At 36.9% G+C, this 20,419-nt stretch overlaps 1 protein-coding gene across 3 annotated transcripts; it reads right to left on the bottom strand.

Annotated features, from left to right (window-relative positions):
• Positions 1-926: 926 nt before the first annotated feature.
• LOC129253920 (uncharacterized) lies at positions 927-18,113 on the bottom strand. Of its 3 annotated transcripts, none has more exons than XM_054892353.2 (3): positions 17,420-18,113; positions 9,748-9,947; positions 927-7,444 (listed from the first exon to the last, which is right to left on the bottom strand). In XM_054892353.2, exons 2-3 carry the CDS (start codon positions 9,904-9,906, stop codon positions 6,713-6,715), a joined length of 891 nt encoding a protein of 296 aa, XP_054748328.2. In that variant the 5' UTR covers positions 9,907-9,947; positions 17,420-18,113; the 3' UTR covers positions 927-6,712. The 3 variants fall into 3 exon arrangements, with proteins under 3 accessions (XP_054748328.2, XP_054748329.2, XP_054748330.2); XM_054892354.2 differs by having other exon boundaries at positions 17,416-18,099; XM_054892355.2 differs by having other exon boundaries at positions 17,049-17,898.
• Between the last annotated feature and the right edge of the window lie 2,306 nt (positions 18,114-20,419).

Here is a 20,419-nt window from a genome sequence, read left to right as displayed (position 1 = left end):
TAACTAACATAATGCTGAAAATTTCATCAAAATCGGATATAAAATAGGAAAGTTTGACATTTTAAAGTTTTGTTTATTTTTCATAAAACAGTTATATGCACAACTCAGTGACATGCAAATGAGACAGTCGATGATGCCCCTCACTCACTATTTCTTTTATTTTTTTATTGTGTTTATTATATAATATTTCATTTTTTACAGATTTGACAGTAAGGACCAACTTGACTGAACCATATAGCATTAAACAATGCTAATATAAGAGAAACTTTAAAATGTCATAACTCTCTTATTTTACATCCGATTTTGATGAAATTTTCGGTGTTATGCTTGTAGGATTTTTCTCTTTTTATTTAAATCAACTTTTTGTTGGGGTGGACTTGTCCGTTAAGCTTATTGCAGACACTGAAGGAACATGCGCCCCCCCCCAAGTGTGATCTGATGACTAAATGACCAACTAGGAATTGAAGAGCGACTGTAAGTCACACTTTAATCTTAGTGAACCCCCCATATTACACTATAACATTAAGGCCATCGCACACATTAGGACTGGTCTTTTGACTCGATTTTGAAATAAGATGTAGTAAAATTTGATGCAAATATTGAGACTTTGAATATCTTACTGTGTAAAGTACCAAATCATCGCACAAATACTTTCAAGACGTTCAACTCTGTGATTATACAACTACCATCCTTATTAGAATAAAAGCGAACTGAATATCTAGTCGCAATGACATAACAATTTTACACACAAAAAAAGACCTGCAATCATCCAAAAGTGTTATATTACTTTTCATACAATTAATTTGAAAATATACTTTTCATATACTTAATGAGCACAATGCGATTTGTTCCAAAATCAGATCGTGGAACAGGACATGTGCGTAGGCCTTTTTTGACAATAAAAATGATCACAAGTGATACACAGGTTTTGTATGTGAAGCATCTTCATATTTACTCTTTTTTATTTATCATCAATTGCTGCTCAGTTTTTAACTGTAAACTCTCTTTTTTATCATCCTTAAAGACAATGGCTCAAACAACAATATAATTATATGCCATTCAGCCTTGTTCGTACACTCAAACAAGACTTTGGAGATTTGTTTTTTTATCGTTTTCTTCATCATATCACCATTACATTTTCTTCAGCATCACAGAACAATTTTCATGGCATGCAAAAATGAATAAATACACAAATAAAAAAATGAAGAAAAAAATTACATACCACATTAATCATTCATAATCAATAATTTCATAAAATTCTTTTTTCCCCTAGAACGGAAAGTGTATGACGACAAGAACAGATTCATCTTTTTTTTACTCTCCCTTCTTTTGTTTGAGGCTAGTACAGAAAATGTTGAACAATGACAGACAGGCCTAGATCAATTTTAAACAAAGATTTTTTTTACCTCTTGGCCAACAATATAATAAAGATTACAATGATTACATTGCATGTGAACAGAATTATTTCATAAATCTTCCAGCAACTTTAAGCTGCAGGCGTTCTTTGTTAAAAAGCTTTTTTTTACCACGCGACTGAAACACTATCACATGCTTGCTACTGCAGCTTCACACATGGAATATCTTTTGGAGTTTTCTGCTTTCAAAATGAAGGGATCAATACTTTACACAGCTTTCCTGTGTATATTAATTGCTAGATTATTGGTAACATGATGAAGCACATTACAAAAAATGAATAAATTTGGTGGGTTATCATTGAAGTTATTCTTTGGTCTGGACCCCCCCCCCCCCAAAAAAAAAGGACTTATTAGCCGATTCTAGATATCCTGTTTAAAGTCCCTGATTCATGTCAAGCATATCAAACATTTGGTAGAAATTTGAAGAAAAAAAAGAAGAAAACAAACAACTTTCTGCTAATGCAAATGGCATCTGTACTGTTTGCTATATGGCCCCAAATCCCCCACCCAAAACAAGTTGAATTAAGGAATTTTGAAGTCAGTGTAGGCAAGTAATATCAGTCATAAAAAAAGGAGGAAAAATGCAATTAATTTGATGATCCAAATGAGTTATATTCTAGTTAGGCTAGTATGTCTGTTTTGAACCGTCAAAATTGACTAACGCATCCTTTACGTCACATCTGTTCTTCTTTCCTATACTCTGGACACACACTTATTAAATGACAGAAGACGGAGAGATCATGTCTCGTAATTCAAAGGTATCTGCTTGGCAGTAGTATATACTGGAACACATAATGAACAAAATAATAAATCACATTAATTATTTCAACTAATCTTTGATATCCTCAGACATCTGTAGAAGTATCTCGCAAACATCATTATGAACAAGATACAAAGATATTATTCTTTCCACATGATAAATGAATGACTGAAAACAATACAATTTATGATCGGTAAATGAAATGAAAACCAGATCAAGAATGCATGGATTGCACAAAGATTGAGTAGCAAGTAGTGGGATGTATCAAGTGTCGTTCCAACCAACCTAATTGCCTAACATAAATCAATCAGCATGTTATGCTTGGCGGAAACACAATTTGAATATTTCACTCAAATTCATCATAAATGTTCACATTTGAGGACAAATTATTTCAAAATACAAGAACGCAAATGGTCTTGTAATTTATAAAATATATTTTTAACATACTAAAAACAAAAAGAGTAAAAAATTCATATCTATGATATTTGCCATAAATTCAATGGATTCAAATGCAAATGGTCTTGCAATTTATAAAATCTATATTTTTTTCAACATACAAATTTTTTTCCACATCTATGATATTTGCCATAGATTCTATCTATTCAAATGCAAACTTCTATAAATGGTGCGAAGACATAATTAGGGAGAATTGCTCTTTCTATACCATTATAATTTTATAATCATGATCAGAGCTCTTTGGATATAATACACCTACAAGGGTTTGGATATGTATTTTTTGTGCAAAATAAACACAAAAATAGGTTTTAAATCATTTAAACAAACATTCAAAATCATGTTTTAAAGATTTTTTGTGCCAATCAAACACAACACCTACTCACAGAAGGGGGGGGGGGTGAGTTAATATGAGACTGTGAGAACCAATCCCCCTCTGTCCCCTTTATACATTTGATACATCCCAAAGCTTGCGTACTCAGAAGTATCGTTTCTTTAGGCCGATACAAAGTATGCATTCTTGAATGGTATATATCCACCATCTTCTTCTATCAAATTACTAATTAGTCAACGAGAGAGAAATGAGACAGACAAAAGAATAAAATTAACATAAAAAATGACATCAAAACCAATTATGGTGGTTTCATTCACTAGAAACAGAAATGGACAGGGTCGTTTAAGGTCACTGTAGCAAGATTTGTCTTATTTTTGTACTATTAAGAGAGAAAAAAACATTTGAAAAGTTGGTCACAATAACAGAATTATATTCTGTTTTTGGTTGGTAAATGAGCAAGAAAATGTGAAAGTGGAAATGTGATGTTTGATTTTTGTTTTTTAATAGCTGTGGATAATCTTACTTTCCTTTCTTTCATCAATCTCTCTCTGACCAAAATGGAAAATACATAAAATTCAATCACAATAAGGTTTAACATAAACTCCTTTAGATACAAAAATCATTAAGCAGATGAGTCGGGGGTCTTTTGGCTTTGGTTGGTTGGCATAATAACTAGCATGATAAATGCAAAGAAAACAATAAGATAAAACAATAAGATATAACATTGTTTTGAGAGGATTTCTATAAAATACAAACTCACACACTTAGTTTAGCTGGCTTTCAAAGATCCACTTTCCCTTGGTCTATGACCAAAATAATAGAGTTATGGTTGCTTTGAAAGTTCCAAGATGCTCAGACGTTAACAGAGCTTTAAAATAAAATTATGCCTGTCATAACTAGAAAGATTAAGTAAAGATCCTTCCATCTGGCTTGTTACAACTAATATATGAACTATGCAGGTGCTTCTGGGGGGGGGGGGAATGTTTGGAGATTGTCATGGAAAAGGTTGGTGCATCTTATATTCTGATGGGAAATGCCAATATAATAAAATTTTGGTAGTTTTTGACATGTATGAATAATGGTGATGGATTTTCCACGAATATATATCGAAATAAAATTAATATCACTTGCTGGTATGTTACAAGACAGTAATGCCCTTCGAAACAATATGAAAGATACATGTATGTGTAGGTCTTTTTTTAAAACATAATTTTGACAGCGAATACCTCCAAGACGTGTGTTAAAACCAGATGTTACAAATAGCTCCATCTTTTTCTACTGTCAACAAAATTTTGAGAAAAATATATCTGAACACCATCATTTCATTAATATTGTTCAAATAACTTCTTGGGTACATGTAATTGTACAAATTTTAGCATGAAATTTTAACACGAATTTATTGAATAATAAATTGGAAGTGTAAGAGTTGGTGTATGTGTCAATTCCACAAGTGAAAAATGTTGTCATCAAACTTTTTTTCCCAATGCAAGGACAAATATCATCGTAATTGTAACAGAATGCAGTTCAACCAGATAGTCCTGTAGTTGTGGTTATAAAAAGGAAGAAAAAAAGGCTCCATCACATAAAGATATGCAATTAATAACTTAACAAGCAATGGCCAATCAGGATCATTGTTTCATACACATTTTGATCAAAACACTGATCAGGAACCAATCGGAATTGTTCTTTCAAAGGCATTAAATTTTGATATTTTTTAGGGCAAGGCCACTATTCCATAGGACACATTTTTATATGATGCCCAGCATAAAGGGGACAAATAAAAATAAGGGCACAACGGAAGAGGCATCGATGACATCGATGGTCTTGGAATTAATTCAAGCCCTGCTTTCATATTTGCAATTCATTATTAATTGCAAACCTCAGTATTAAATGGGGTTGCATTCTTGTCACAGATGCTTAGGTGAGGGTGCATTACTACTGAACCTTTTTTACTCGGAATAGATATTCTGAAATGTTTTGGGTTCATAAGATGGCCATGTCATTTTCATGTAGTGCTTTTATATTGAAAGGTTCATCATAGACTTACAAAAGGGCTCATTCGTGATGTACGTCTTTGCTGCAAGTGTGGTTCTAGGAGAAGCCCTGATACAACAATCACTTTAGACAAAATATTGAAAATATATAAACTGATAAACCACCGATGAATGTGATCTTTGGTTATATTTCCTAGCCTCCTTAGTTAAGTATTAAGACAACTAGCCTTGATTTTAAAGGATTTTCAAATTAAATAATTGTTTTTTACAACTTCATTAACCATCTTTATGTGAGCTATGCTTTCGATCTGCATTTCAAAATGAACATTCTGCTTTCCAACAGTGAGCATTATGGGACACCCTTAAAGGGGAATTTCACCCTGACAAAAGGTTTGAGAAAATATAAGAAATAACAGAATATTGGTGAAGGTAAGTAGAAAATCTGACACATATTAAGAAAGAATTTGATGCTTTTGATTTGTGACGTCATTAATTAGCAGCTTCCCCCTTTGTTGTGTAATATAAAATGCATGAATTTCATTTTTCTAATGGTTCACGATGACTAAAATTTTGTTTCTTTCAGTGCAAGTGAGAAATGATTTGTCTTTTGATATACTGATGGTACAATATAATCTGTTTTAATTTTAATAGAAAATGACATTTTATTGATTTTTTTGTCTCGAGATATGAGGAAACTGCTCACACATGAAGTTACAGATTAAACAAAAATCAAATAACTTAAAATCTTTGATAGGTTTTCCTCTAACCTTCACCAATAATTTCATTATCTTTTCTGTTATTTTTACGATAAACTTTTCATGAGGGTGAACTTCCCATTTAATGGCGCTATCTAAGAGTTGTTGCCAATTTGTGGAGACTTGCAGGATTTACAGCTTGATGTTTCCGTAATCTGGGGAGGGGGGCATTTCATGAAAAGTTTAGTCAGTCATATTCACCTACTAATTTACCTTTGGCCAATCAGATGCAAGGATTCGCAGTAGGTAATAATAGTCAGAGAAAAATCACTGGCTATTTGATGAAACACTCCCCCGTTCCACCTCTATACAACAGCAATAATCAAATTCTTTTAAAAGGTGATGAGAAACTGTCTAAACAAGCCATGGCCATGTTGTTTCCTATGCTGATGTACACATGAACAGCATACATGAGAAAAATGATATATTTCCAGAGATCAGCGGTGATATAATATCCCAAGGTTGAATACTGTAACATGGAGAGGTGTATTGTTCAGTTTGGATCACTCCAACCAGGTTGTAACTATACGTGTGTGACGGTGTCTGTAACATTGGTTAAAGCTAAAAAAAGTGCTTGCACATTTTACAAAGCTTTTGAACAGCAGAGAATTCCCCTTTCCAGATGCATTTTTTTCTTCTTTTTTTTAAAACAAGAACTAGATCAAGATGCACTTAGGGTAACCAGGTACTGTCATTTGATGAGATGAAGAAAAGGCAGCCAAGCATTGATTCATATATTTTTTTCCTTCAAAATATCCACTCCACAATTCGACAAGCAAGAAAAGGATTATTATCACGTTGTTATCCACGTTGTACATTTGAGACTGCGTTCCAAGTCATTAAACAAGTGGCGACGGGTTACACAGTGCTTTGACGAAACCTAACCCTTCCCTTTAAAAGCCCCATGCCCGTACCCATATACTCTAAAATTCACATTTTTTTGCACCCTAACGCAACCTGACAAACGTTAAACAAGTCCACAAGGAGCGCTTGAAGCTATGTCAGACACAGTCTGCACCTTCATGCTTTAGTCTGACTCCACTGCCCCTATTTGCCCCTCGAGCACTGGCATTAAATCTTCCATTAGTGTTTGGTTGACAAGGAGGAGTGCAGGGTGGTTGTTGGCATTGCAGGAGTCCATCTGTGCTGTTACTTGTACTGACTCTACTATCATCACACACATTGATAATATTGTTTTTTGTCTGGACTAAGCTCGCGTACGGCGGTGGCCCTTCCGAATCAGAGTCTACTAAGTTCAACGGGCTGCGCGTCTCGCTGTCAATCGCCTCCAATCCTCCTCCTTGTAACGTCGCTGTCGTCGTCGTCACCGCTGTTGCACCATGTTTATATCCTCCACCAACCCCTGCCCGACTCCCGATTCCGCCCCGCTTGGATTGCGAGCCGTTCGATGCATTCGACGGGCTCCGCCTCACCGGATGCCGCTGAAGGTTTTCCGTTTTGCTACGACACTGTATCATTAAATCTTGCCTCTCACTGTCATATACAGTCCGATTTGGCGGTGCTCTGATGCCGTTTTCTGTCATAACCTCCCGGTGTATTCTAACATTGTCACGCATGTGCTGTGGTTCGTCCTCGTCCGGGAGACATACTGACGTGGGGAACTTCTCCGTTGACTCACTGTGTGAACAGACCATCTCGCGTTGCTTTCTTAGCCTCTCTTGCTGATGCTGCGCAGAGAATCTATGGCTTGGTATCAGAGGTGACTGATTAACCTGCGGAAAGAAAACAGACAATTCTGTAACTATTTTCAGAAATCAAATCAGGCATCGGTTCATTTCATCATCATGATCTCATTATAATCGTCTTCTCTTTTTGGTGGAAAGTTTTTCACATTCAACAGAGAGTATCCCATTCAGAGTAAGTTCAAACTGTTGGAATACTTTCAAACTTTTCAAAGAATGGCTTGGCAGTAGAGAAAATTGTTGTCACAGTGTGACAGAAATTGTGAATGAAAACTATTGCCAGCAACATCTTCAAGAATGAAGTGAAAAAAACAAGTCTATGAATCATGCTAAGCATTAAAAACAAACTTAAAATTTAATCAGAAGAGGAATAGTAAATTGAAAGGAAGAAATAGATAATGGGTGGTGTATCATTCTGCTGTTAGGATATTATCCACTGGGATCAAATGAGATAACTTGTTACATTTTACTTTAGATGCCTTTCATAATCATTCAGTTGCTGCTCTTTGCTACTGAGTTTCCAAATATTAAACAGATCTAGAGTCTATACATTTACTAGGCATCAAAGACAAAGCAGAATGATGGAATTTTGGTAATTTGCCTTGAAAAGTAAAATGTTTGTTTTTATTAAAACCAAATAATTGTCAGGGTTAACTTCTCCTTTAATATCAATCCCTGTACTTTTTCTGGGTCCCTGTATAGAGTATACCCAAATTTCATTTCACATGTTCATTTCCATTTACAAAACACAAGCTTATCAGCCTAAAGCACGCTTGATAACCAGCATTGTTAATGAGTTAGACATTCTGCCTAGATTAAATGTGACAATGTTCCAGGGTACCCCGCTATGACCTTTGACCTGACCCCATGACCCAAGCATCAGAGATCCAGGGGAGCTAGGATGAAGAGAGAGGCACTGCGCACAAAGGATCAAACTTGGGACGAAAAAAGGAAAACCAATGGGAGATACTGTGCATCTTTTTTTCATTATAGGGGATGTCTCCTGTTGTGCTGAAGGTGAAAATATTCATTGTGAGTTTGTAAATTCTTGTTGACATTATGAAGGAAAATTTTTGCCTCCTCTATAACAGAAAATGACAGTTCTTTTATAGTAAAAAAAACAGCTAAAAATTATTTTTTTACTTTTGTGGAGGGGCATGGCATGACTTCCACTTCTTCAATTTTCATCAGTGATATGAAGAGTAGATACATTTGGCAGAAATTTCTAATAATTCTGTGATTCTATATGGTAGATTATTTTGTGGCTTCTACTGCAAAAAAAAAGGTTAGTTTTTTAAAGTGGTTGTACAGTATTCAACCAGATATTTTCCCACATCATCTTTCATCAAATCTGTGGCTAGAGAAAGAGAGAGCGGAAGAAGGATTGTTATGATGGCTGTAATTAATTCTTTAACAAATAACAATGTTACGACTGACTGTGTATTAGTACATGGTATACCAGTAGACTAAATTCATTGGTATTCTAGCCACAAACTAAACCAACCCTAACCTTGAAAATAATCGATGTTTTGGAACAGCAATCATAGTCACATACAAGTTCATTTGTTTCTGGTTGAGTCAAAACATTTCACATACCTGAACAACTGCCTATCATTTCAAGACTGGATAATGAAAAGCAGATTATTAAGATATTAAAAAAAGAATATTTCATCCCAATTTCTTCGACAAAATATCTTTGTAGTTTTTCTAGATAAACAGCAGAGAATTTAAAATCAAATGCCATTGTAATGGGTCAGATGCATAAACAGTTTCAATTGCTGGAAAGCAATTGCTTCAAGCACAAGCAAGAGCCTCGCAACTTTTTATGCATCTGACCCATGTGTCTTTCTCATAAGAATGATAGCATTCAGTAGTCATTACTTATCCCACCTCGACAGGGAAAAATTACACAGGGGCTTTAGGCAAATTTTCCTATAAATAGCCTCAAAGAGTCTGAAAAACTAAAAGAGCCATGGAAATTTCCATATGGTCCCATGTAAATTGTAATACAATGCAATTTTTTTTGTCTTTTTGTCTGGTGAGCTCAAATATATTAGCTCTAGAAATACTTAAAATAATTTTTTCTTCGATGGTTGATTGTTTTGCGGGTGACACGACATTTGCTTCTGAGACAATTGCTCTGGGGTTAATTTCGTATAAGATGCAGGGTTAGGGTTAGAATAGGGTTTTATGTTGGGTTTCCGGTTAGGGTAGTAGGGTATGGTGTTAAACCCAGTTGAAGTTGGTCATTTGATTAGTGTGTGGAATTTAGAGTGGAGCAATTGTCGCCGGAGCAAATGTCGTGGAACAGTTTTGCGATAGAAGCAACTTACCGGTACGGGAGGATTGTCTGACGTAATAGAGTAACTGGAGGTTGGTAGCGAAGAAGAGTGTGATGCTAGGCGGCTGCTGCGACGGTAGTAAAACATGATGACACAGCACAGACACACGACAGTCAACGGCGCCAGAAACACCAAAACAAAATATTCCATGTGCCAGGCACCGCTGCTAGTGCTACCTCCTTCTCTTGCACCTGCAATAATTTAAAAGGAAGAGAAAGGGAATTGTTTAGAGGTTTCAACATTACTATTCTGATTTATAACGAAGAGATAAATTATACTTAATATATCTATCACAATTAACTTTGGATCTGACAAGGAGAGATATAAACAATATCATGGGTGGTTACATAATATTCTAATTTGTCTGCAGTAGATTTTTGAGCAATGCCCCTTTTGGGGAAGGGTGTTTTTCATGAAACATTCAGTATTTTTATTCAAGAAATAGTATGAAATACTGGAAAAAGAACAATATTTTGCATCGTTAGAAAGAGAAAAAAGTGCTGCAAAGGCCATTTAAATATTGAACAACGTGCCAAGCCTGAATAAAAGTCTTTCAGCTGGGCTCAGGCGATATAAAAAAATCTTCACTTTTTCAAGAAATGCATATTATCAACTTCAAAATCAATTTTCAAAATGTATATTAATTTTCATTAGTATGAAAAAAATGATAACCAAGTCCGATCTGATAAACTGAATTATGAAACCTTGGTAGCTCTATGGGCTGACGTGTTGTGGACTATCATACATTTCTCAAACAGATTCATGAATGTCATGATGACATGTTAAACACAGTTGACTGTGTGTGGTTGGCTTGGCTGGAAAGAAGAACACGATAGCCTGTTTCTAGGGCAAAAGTCTATCGAGGACAGAATTTTAACTGGATTAAGACACAGACAAAGCCACATTATTATGAATCATAGTCTGAGCTCTGGGAGAGATATTCCAGCTAAATGCATGTGACAGCAACTCTTGCTTTTTACCAAACCAGATGGCTAAAAAAATAGGTAGAAATGAAGAAAAACAGACACGCAAATGGGTGAAATGAGAAAGATACAGGGTAAGAGAAGAGGTATGGCAAGAAAGATAAATGAGATGATGGAAAGGAGATAAAGGAGAAAAAGAAGGCGCACAGCAAGAATGATATACCGAATTAGAGAATGAGATTATGATGATAATGGCAGTGAGAGAGATAGACAGATGGAGAGGTACAGATGAGAGCGGATGCAATGAAAGACAGAATGAATGAATAAAGTGAAGATGAAATGAGAGAAGAGGAAGGGAACAGAAGGTATTACAGATGGGAAAAAAAGGAGACATTGGCGCAGAGAGAGGATAGGAGAGAGAATTAATGGATAGGAGAGACAGAGAGAGACGGACAGACAGACAGAGGGATAAAGGGATGAAAGAATGTGGTATAGATTACATAAAGTCAAATTCTCCTCATGATTTCATCCATGTCTATGTATGTCTGTGATGTTTGGAAGACTCTGCAAACAATACCACTCCCAACACTCGCTAGCCAGTAGTCCCAGCTATATCTGTTCTTGATGCCAGATGCCACATATACAAACAGCACAGAAGTGCCTGCTCCGGTAGCCTATGAGAGGCACTAAAACGTGGACGAGTTTTAACATGGGGGTAGAATTCTATGATTTTAACGACAAACTGTGCGTACAAATCTGGTCAACTATTGCTCACAATTCACATATCATCATAATTCTTCTTTCTGATGGATAGATAATAAGGTGATACTGTACATCAACTTGTGACTGGTCACAGAAACTAGTCTAAGTGGTTCCACTCACTTTGATAATGATATATAAAAGCACTTGAAAAAGTAGATAACAATAACTATTTGTCTGGTCTCTCTAAACATAGCATCAAACCCCTTTTAACAACAAAGCTCCATAGAATACTTTTCAGTCTGAAGGCTACCCCTCTATACATTTGCTTGAAGTATTGATAATGTGATTTATTTTCACAAGATCATTTCAAGTGGTTATCGACACAAAAACACCCAGACAAAATATCAATAAAGACAAGCACCTATCACAAAAGAGCAGAAAGGAAAGCGAAACTCAGCTTGTGGCCACTTCCTTCTTTTGTCATTAAAAAAAATCTTGTGTGGACTATGGCTCTTTTTTCTTTGACTAGCAAAAATCGAAGTGGAGTCAATCAAAGAATGATCCCTACGTAAATGTTCACACAGTTGCACACGAGTAAAACACACATAGATCCATCAATCATATTCTAATTATTGGGTTTACATTTCAGACATTCGCCACACTTTGAAACAACATGCTGGCAGGAGTCGAGCTATTTTTGTTCTTTCTACGTGCAGATAGAACCCGCAGTATTTTCCAACCCCCCTGTGCCCACGTTTGCAGAGTGCGTTTTTCACATAATTAAACATTGACTTTATGCTCTTCCGTAGACATAACATGTCTGCCCTTCTGATCTATGTTTATGTTTGGTTGAATTTCATGTGTCAAACTCGATGGGGGAGCATGCATCTTCCGTTTAATCTTGGTGTTACCCTTTGTATTTCAATAAAATAAAGAAAAAAAACATAGAATGCTCACCCCCCCTACTCCTTATTATCAGCGAATATTTCACTTAACATTCACCATCTCTGTCACATTTTTTACTCGCAAACAATATTTTTTCTCTGTATTTCTAGTTTGTGTGTTGCAAACACCATAAATGCCTGTAAATTGCATCTCAATTACCAAAGACTACCATTAATGTGACTCTAACTGATGTGTGTGTGTGTGTGTAGAGCAATATGGTTGAGTGTGCCCCCCCCCCCGAAAAAAACCCAGTAAACACCCATTTTTCCATCACCTTCCGCCCCTCCTCCTCCCTTCACTCAATCTGGCCCTAAATGGGGGGGGGGGGGGGTATTGTGCTTGTGTACACAAATATGCATAATTCCCAATTATTCCCCTCCACCCCCCCAACAAATAAGTACATTTTCTCTTCCTTACCCCTTTGTTAGGGGATGGGGCATTTCTTAAAAGCAAGTAGAGCATGGAAAGCGAATATTACATTGATGAATAACTTTTGTCAGTCACTGCTACTGGGTACAATGAAAGGGAAAAAACTCGAGGCAGATCTGAAAGCCTCTACTCTAAGCTGAGCATAGATATAAAAAAGAAAGGGAGTGGGGGGGGGGGGGGGTTGGCCAGAGGGGACATATCATGGATGATGAAAAAGAAACATGATGTACACCCTGCTGTGTTCCTGTATGAATCAAGAAAAATATGATCTCAACCCGGAACCAAGCGAAACCGAGAAAGATGAGAGAATCCTGTCTGACTTTATTATAATGGTCTTCATAACCAGACAATAATACTCCTTATTTGTCTCGGCTATGGCACAGGATTCCTGCCTAACCGATCGTGAACAACAACGAGAGGGGCGAATAACGTCACACACGTTTCACTGCGAGTACTTAACTCAAATATAACGCGATACACCATTTTCTTGTGAAAATGCACAACTCCGCTCGAGAAGTGGTACATGTTGATGAAAGGGTCTGCACAGAGGAGACTAGGTCTGTCTGGGTCAGGAGAGTGAGGAAGAGAGAGGAACAGACAAGCTCAAAAGGCATTTAACATAGATTAACATTATGATATCAATACATGCTCCCATGGAGCACGATTTCAGTGAAGCAGACCTCTCCCATCCAGCCAACATGTTTGTCTGCATGTTATTATCATTTTTTCCCCAACCAGGATTTTATTTCTTTTAACGAAAATAATCCCTTTCGGCTTTGCCATCAACAAGTCGCTGGATACAAAGGTGATCATTTCGATCGCAAATGACGTACAAGTCCCCAGTCATTACACACCTAATGCTCAAACACATGTCATACAAAATAGCAACAAGAAGGGGGGGGTGTCATTACCTGCTTGTTTGATTCTTCAATCCGTAAAATTTAGAATTAATATTCCAAAAGTTTGCCTTTACTCCCTTTGATGTCTCTGGTTATTTGATGAAAACTTTCATTTTTTCAGACATTGAACTCCCGTATAGAGAGAGAGATAATACACTTGTTCAAAGTATCTGCTATCAAGTTCTATATATAGATATCATTTCAAACATGCCTTGAGTAAATAAGACAATAAAATTGAGCGTCGTCGCTGCATTCATCTACAGATCGTTGGTTTTAATGTGTAAATCAATAAATTTTAATGATGTAGTACTGTAGGTACTGTATGGCTATATACTGGTACACTCTTGAACCTGCAAAAAGCCACTTGAGGGCCCTGATACACAGAGGTTTAGCACATTTGGGTTTCACATATGGGGAGAGTTTCATTCACATTTTCATTCGACAAGTTGTCAGATTTGAAAACTTTTCTTGATTTTGATTGGAAGAGAAGCCTGAAGACAATTCTCTGAGGTCTGTTAAAGAAATCCACATGAAACGGTGATCTTGATTGGCCAATACGATATTGCTATTAATTGCAAACCTTATGTTACATGTACATCACGCAGGGGTGTGTAATGGAGATATACAACCAAAATTCTGACCTGCTTTTTTTTTTTTTTTTATACACAATTCAGAATTGGCCTAGACCAGGGGATCTACCGTAAATTAGAGGCATTCGTGTGACTTCTGGCACATGAGGGCCTTGTAAAGTGGCGCTATGCATGCAAACAACTATGAAAAAGAAATAGACACATTAAATAGATTTCAGAATTTCGTGTTAAGTTTGTATTCATATTGTTGACATTTATAGTAGCAGTTTGGGGACCAGCTAGGCCAAAGGCCAGATGGTTACAGATTTCCAATAACAAATAATGAGACTTCAACAGAACTGATAGAGATTGCCAACCCATGGCCTTGACTAGTGCTTTCACACTAGCAAACACTTTTTTTTGTTCAGATGGTATGAAAGCATCCATGGAGGGGGGGGGGGTGACTGGAGTCCAGTTTGCTAGCATATGACAGGAAGGAAGAGGAGAGAAGTAAAGAAAAACCAACGGAAAGAGGAATATGAATTGATGAAAACATGAATAAAGAAATATTGAGGTTCGGGGGGGGGGGGGTTGGGAGATATAAAAAAATGGAAAGAGGAATATGGGTAGCTGAAGAAGACATGAATAAATAATACAGAGAGAGTATGGGAAGGGGAGCAAAGAAATAGAGGCATAGTGGACAGGAGAGAGGGGGGGGGGGGAGGAGAGGATGAAAAAGGGTTGTGTATTTTTTATCATACAATATATTAGGAGATTTAAAAAAATCAAAAACACATATGAACAAAAGTGACATCCATTACTGTATATGCTATGACTAATGAGCAGATATCAAATAGTGAGTGAAATATAGATTTTCCAAACAATTTTAACAAAGAAAATGCACAATTTTGCATGTAGGCCCCATACAAAAACAGAAATAGAGAGGAATGGAGAGAGATGAGAGAGAGCGGGAAAGAGGAGAGAGAAAAAATGTATCACTATGATATTGAGTGTGTGAACAGACAGTTCACGGTCACCACAGTGTCCCTGTCTGGCTTGAAACCAGTCAATAATATCCACTCATCTGAGAGATAGAAAGAGAAAGAGAAAGAAAAAGATGGACAGACATGACAAATAGAGATTTATACCCATTTCTATATCAATAAAATGTAGGGAGAAGAGCAAGGATGAAAAAAGAAAATAGATGTAGTAGACCTTTACGCCCAGGCCTCTGTGTAAGAAGACGGAGGCTTCTATACTGTAGCCAATGCAAGGTCTGTATAATGTATGTACATGTAGGCCCTATTATAATAACATCTAGTATCCAAAGCAATTGTCCTTGCTTTTCCTGTTTATTGACCGATGGTTGTCCATAGCAGAGCACAAGACATAATCTACTTTTCTAGATATACACCAAAATGTAACTAGATATAGGTCATCATATCTTTCGTTAATAGTAACCAAGAATTTTGGGATATATGAATGAAATGTCAGAAAATATTGTTTACAGGCCTGTAGATTTTCTATTTTTTTATGGATTCACTGTTTATATTAGTTAGTCAGCCCTCCTGTGCACTTTAAAACTTCCGTATAAAGCACCCTACAAATATTATTATATTATTACTATTATCATTATTTTCATCATTATTATAATTATTATCATTATTATTATCATTATTCTATCATCAATCCATCAAAAAATACTATGCTGTGGGTGGATTCTATATATATATATATATGGAAGACACATCCTCATATATATTGCACCAAACCATTTCATCCATAGAAACATTGCTATCATGCACACCCACCCACATCCATTAATTACTTTCACATGAGCACTATTTGTCTGCGTTATTACATGCAAAAACATGTTTTTCTCCGAGCATGAAAATGAAATCAGGGCCCACTCATCGCTGAATTAAAAACACTTCCATGATTTATATTCTATCTAAATCCATATCTGTAAGAGGCGAGGAGGGAGGGGGAGTAGCGTATCCTGCAGATAATCTTACCAGACTTTGTGATATATATACTGTATATATATATATATAAAGCCTGCATTGCCACAAATGGCATTGATATAATGGGTCGCCAGTACACTTTTAAAGCACATTCTTCTCTTTTTAATCAGTTTTACGGCATTATTGAGACGCCAGATTAAATATTTGTTCTAGTTGACAAGATGCACAAAGTCTACAGAAGCTAACGCAACCGATTGCCAGACATAATAGACATGATATATAAGGTTGATTAGGTATCAAGTACCTCGTCATTGGTGTACATACGGCCTCATTTACAATAATGGAGCATAAAGTTCAGCATTCGACTGGAATATTGAAACCAGAAGGTGATCAGACCTTTTACGTGATAATGGTGCATAGTATGAAGCATTGAATTCAGAGGTTTTTTTTTAGTGTTTCGAACATCAATACAATGGCTGGTGACCTTTTCTGAAACCTTTTCCTCATTCGGGATATTCATATTGAATTTGGAAAGTTTTTGCCCCCCATAAAGTGAGTCTTACTATTTACATAGAATAAATAGGCTTATAAATCTAATCTTTCCTTTTTTTTTTACAGTACAATAATTTCATGTAATAAGCACGGAATTATTTCACTTCTTAACTTTCATTAGATAAATTTCTGTATGGATGAGGGGCCTTCATATTTTTTTGCAGTCCTATATGAAAAAAACATGTGGAGGAAATAGCGATGCCAAAGAAGGAAAATTATTATATAAGAATATCAAAACCCACCCAAAAAGGTTTAGTCTCCCAATAAGTCTCACAGAAGACAAAATGAGGATTATAGCATGGAACATACCTGATATCTGTCTGACAAAAGAATTGAATCAACAAATGGATATATCCAAGGCAAACTATGTGTGTAGTGGCACAAAACAAACATAACAAGCATATAAAAAGGAAGTAGAACTCGTTGTAAAAATCCCAGAGCACAGGCTACATAGGCATGCATTGTCGTCTGCTAGAGTTATTTTTAGATTCATCCATGGCATGACATTTCCAATGAGAAAAGCAAATCATAATGTAGATCCAAATATCGTATAAGGCATTGATTGTAAGTATATCCTAGAAATACCCTGTACCGTGAAATCCTGTGTAGAAGGATGGCCACAAAAAGGAAAAGCTAGCAGACAATTCAAGATGTATACCAAAACGTCGTGACTTACGTACATAGTTTGTGCGTTAAGTCGGGAACGGCTGGATGAGGCAATTGGAAAGCCGTGACCACGGCAATAACGAATGGATGTGCGCATAGAATGTAGGAGCTACTGCCACGGGTTAGCGACGGGACGGTCGGTAAGGTAATCCTGGCAGCAGGAGCAGTGACAACGGTCGCAGCACCAACGTGCAGAACTATATCACAAGATCCGGGAGAATGGCTGCTGCCGCCTCATACATGTTATGTCATTTGGGAACGGCGAAGATGTATGGATAGGCGGCCAGAGTAGAGTTGCTCCTGAACTCCTTCACCGCACACGTACACTCCTACTACTGTGAGCGATTGTCATTCCCTGCTGTGGCTCAATGTATGTCTGTCTGCTGAATGTGTACTTGCCCGTCTCCCTTCTGTGTACACTCCTATATACAGCGGTCTTCTCTCTCCCGCTCTCTCCTGCTCTACCGGTCTCTTGCTCAGACAGATTGTGCACTAAGCCTTCCGCGATACCCCTCTATCTCACCCTCTCTCATTGTCTCACACCAGCACGCACACACACTTAATATTCAACCGCAGATAGACACACACACACACACGCAGGGTACACACTGTCATTCAGACAGTCTCAGGGCTAGAGTCAAACTCTGAGTTGTATTTCATTGTGTACACGAATGTCCTCACCCACAAAAGTGTGATTATGTCTGCGCTGGCATATTATAGGGTTTCCTACAGACGTGACTAGCACACAGCCAATTACCAAACCATTTTTCTCTCTCTCTCTCTTCCTTTCTCTCTCTAGATCTCTCTATGACTCGCCCAATACCGGCAAATACCTTTTGACGGATTTTTATTGGCCGATCAGCTCGTTCTCCCATAGCCATTGGCAGTGCAGTCAATCGCGCTACCTGTATACTGCGCCAGACTTGATTTCCTAACTGTGTCACAGCTGTTCGCTGATGTTTCCCTTTAACCGACCTTACCACGTCAGGTGACTCGGTCTGGGAGGTGGTATATGTATGTACATGCTGCGGACACACTCACGCTCCTAAGGGAAGGTCCCCTCAACTTGTCAGACATTTTAATTGGCAGTAAATGACAACAGGAACTATTACCAATCATATGCTATCAGTTCTTCTGTCCTGGCTACATGGATGGCTTTAGTTTGAAGGCAAACTATCAACGAATAGGCAAACAAACCCCAACGGTCAGTCGCAGATACACGTATAGAAATGGAGAAAACGGCTTTCACTGCAGAATCAAACCGACTGCTTCACCGAGATGAATTCATACAAAATACAATTAATCTACACTACTTGGCAACTCTGCTAAATTGAAAGATAATTAGTTCAAAGGGGCGTGTTAAAAAGGAAATAAAAAAAAACAAAAAAACAGAGATGGGTGCCAGTTATCCAAGGAATTTCTTTTTCACAAAGAATCAACGGTTAAAAAATGTCTACACTCTACACTTTTTTAAAGAATAAAATGCTAGTTACTACTCCAGTTGTAATTCATGTTATTGAACTTTTACCAAAAAAACCGGCTGTACATCAATGTTTACCTAGAATTTCCCCTCTTAAGTGACCTCGCCTTATCTTCATTGCAGCAGAATAAGTCCTCGCACTGGACAGTCTCATTAAAGAAAAATCAAGTCTAGTGCGTCTGCCTTCCATAGCAGCCACAGTAGGGGAAGGAACGAGGACGCAGCTTTAATAATAATCCCTTCGTTAATAACAAGCACCCCCTTAACCAAACTGGCCTACTAGCATATTGCCAGCTACGGATGAAATATGCACGACTTAAATATATGGGCGCTGGAGCAAAATTGATTTTGCAGTGATGCTGGTGGTCAGGTATTGCCCGGCGGCGAAAGAAAATGATACTGCTGCCCTCTTAGTTATTACCGACCTTGCTACAAGATGTTTGCTTGTCTAGCCTTGTTTGTTGCTCAGCTCTGGTGTACATCTCCCTCCCTAATGTCACCCAATAAATCCTTGACATGAACCTGAGGGGTAAGGCATCTTCTAACTTACATGACTGCCCATAAAACAGGATTCATATTTTGCTGGACTTTAATTTTTTTTAAGTAGGTGGAAAGAAACTTTTACTATCTCTGCAATACTCAAAACAAAATGTTGTACATTATTATTTCAATATTGGTAAAAAAAAGATGCAAACTTTTAAATGCATGTATTATTCATTCATATTTTACTCATCCCATGAGAAAAACCTGCAAACATCTTATAGGATTTAGATTTGTCAGATTATTAACCTGGAAAATAACTTTTGTTCACATATTTGTGAGATTCTATTTCAGATTAAAGCTCAGCTTAGTGTATTAATAATGTACATGATACTCAAGTTAGTATACACAAGGCTACGTGCAATGTTGCAGCCAGCAATAAGAATTACAGCGTAATCACAGGGCTTAAATTTTTGGGGAAAAAATCATTATTTATTTTATCAAGATCATGTTTACATTATACTATACTGGTTACTGGTAGTATTTGGGGTGGGGATACAATTTGCAAAATGATGAAAAATGATCCATGCAGGGTGGAAAAGAGAGGAGAACAAAGAGGAGAAGCAGGATTAGAAGAAAAAGAAGGAGGGAGAATGAGAAGGGGAGGAGAACAAATTATAAGAAATTTCTTCTTTTTTCCCCCTTTTCTTTTCTTCAAATTATAATAGCAAGAAGGTCAGAAGGTTCTGTAATAAAAAAATCCTAAATACAAACTAAAAAATAAATTATATATTGTAGGAATTAGATATCGTCAGGATACAACATAAGAAAAAAAGAAAGAACAAACCAGTTGGAGGAGACGAAGACCGGGGGGGGGGGGGGAGTAACTTAACAGAGAAAGGAAGAAAGAAAGAGTTTGGTTTTCAGGATTGATCCTAGACCATTCTGTCTGAGAGGGAAGTATGCTGTCCCACTCATATCCTGACAAACTAACACAGTCAATCTATCAAAAAGATATACCCAATAATATATCTCTTTACCGACGGGCAAACCT

This window comes from Lytechinus pictus, chromosome 2, assembly GCF_037042905.1.
Source record: "Lytechinus pictus isolate F3 Inbred chromosome 2, Lp3.0, whole genome shotgun sequence".
Lineage (NCBI taxonomy): Eukaryota > Metazoa > Echinodermata > Echinoidea > Temnopleuroida > Toxopneustidae > Lytechinus > Lytechinus pictus.
Note: the sequence above shows the minus strand (reverse complement) of the source record. Positions and strands in the feature narration are given on the sequence as shown.

What these genes read in the sequence shown, in the direction of transcription:
- LOC129253920 (XM_054892353.2), bottom strand. Translation starts at nt 9,906, where the DNA reads ATGGAATATTTTGTTTTGGTGTTTCTGGCGCCGTTGACTGTCGTGTGT. An exon ending in CAGACAATCCTCCCGTACCG is followed by an intron (nt 7,445 to 9,747) that starts GTAAGTTGCTTC and finishes TTCTTTCCGCAG; the next exon opens with GTTAATCAGTCACCTCTGAT.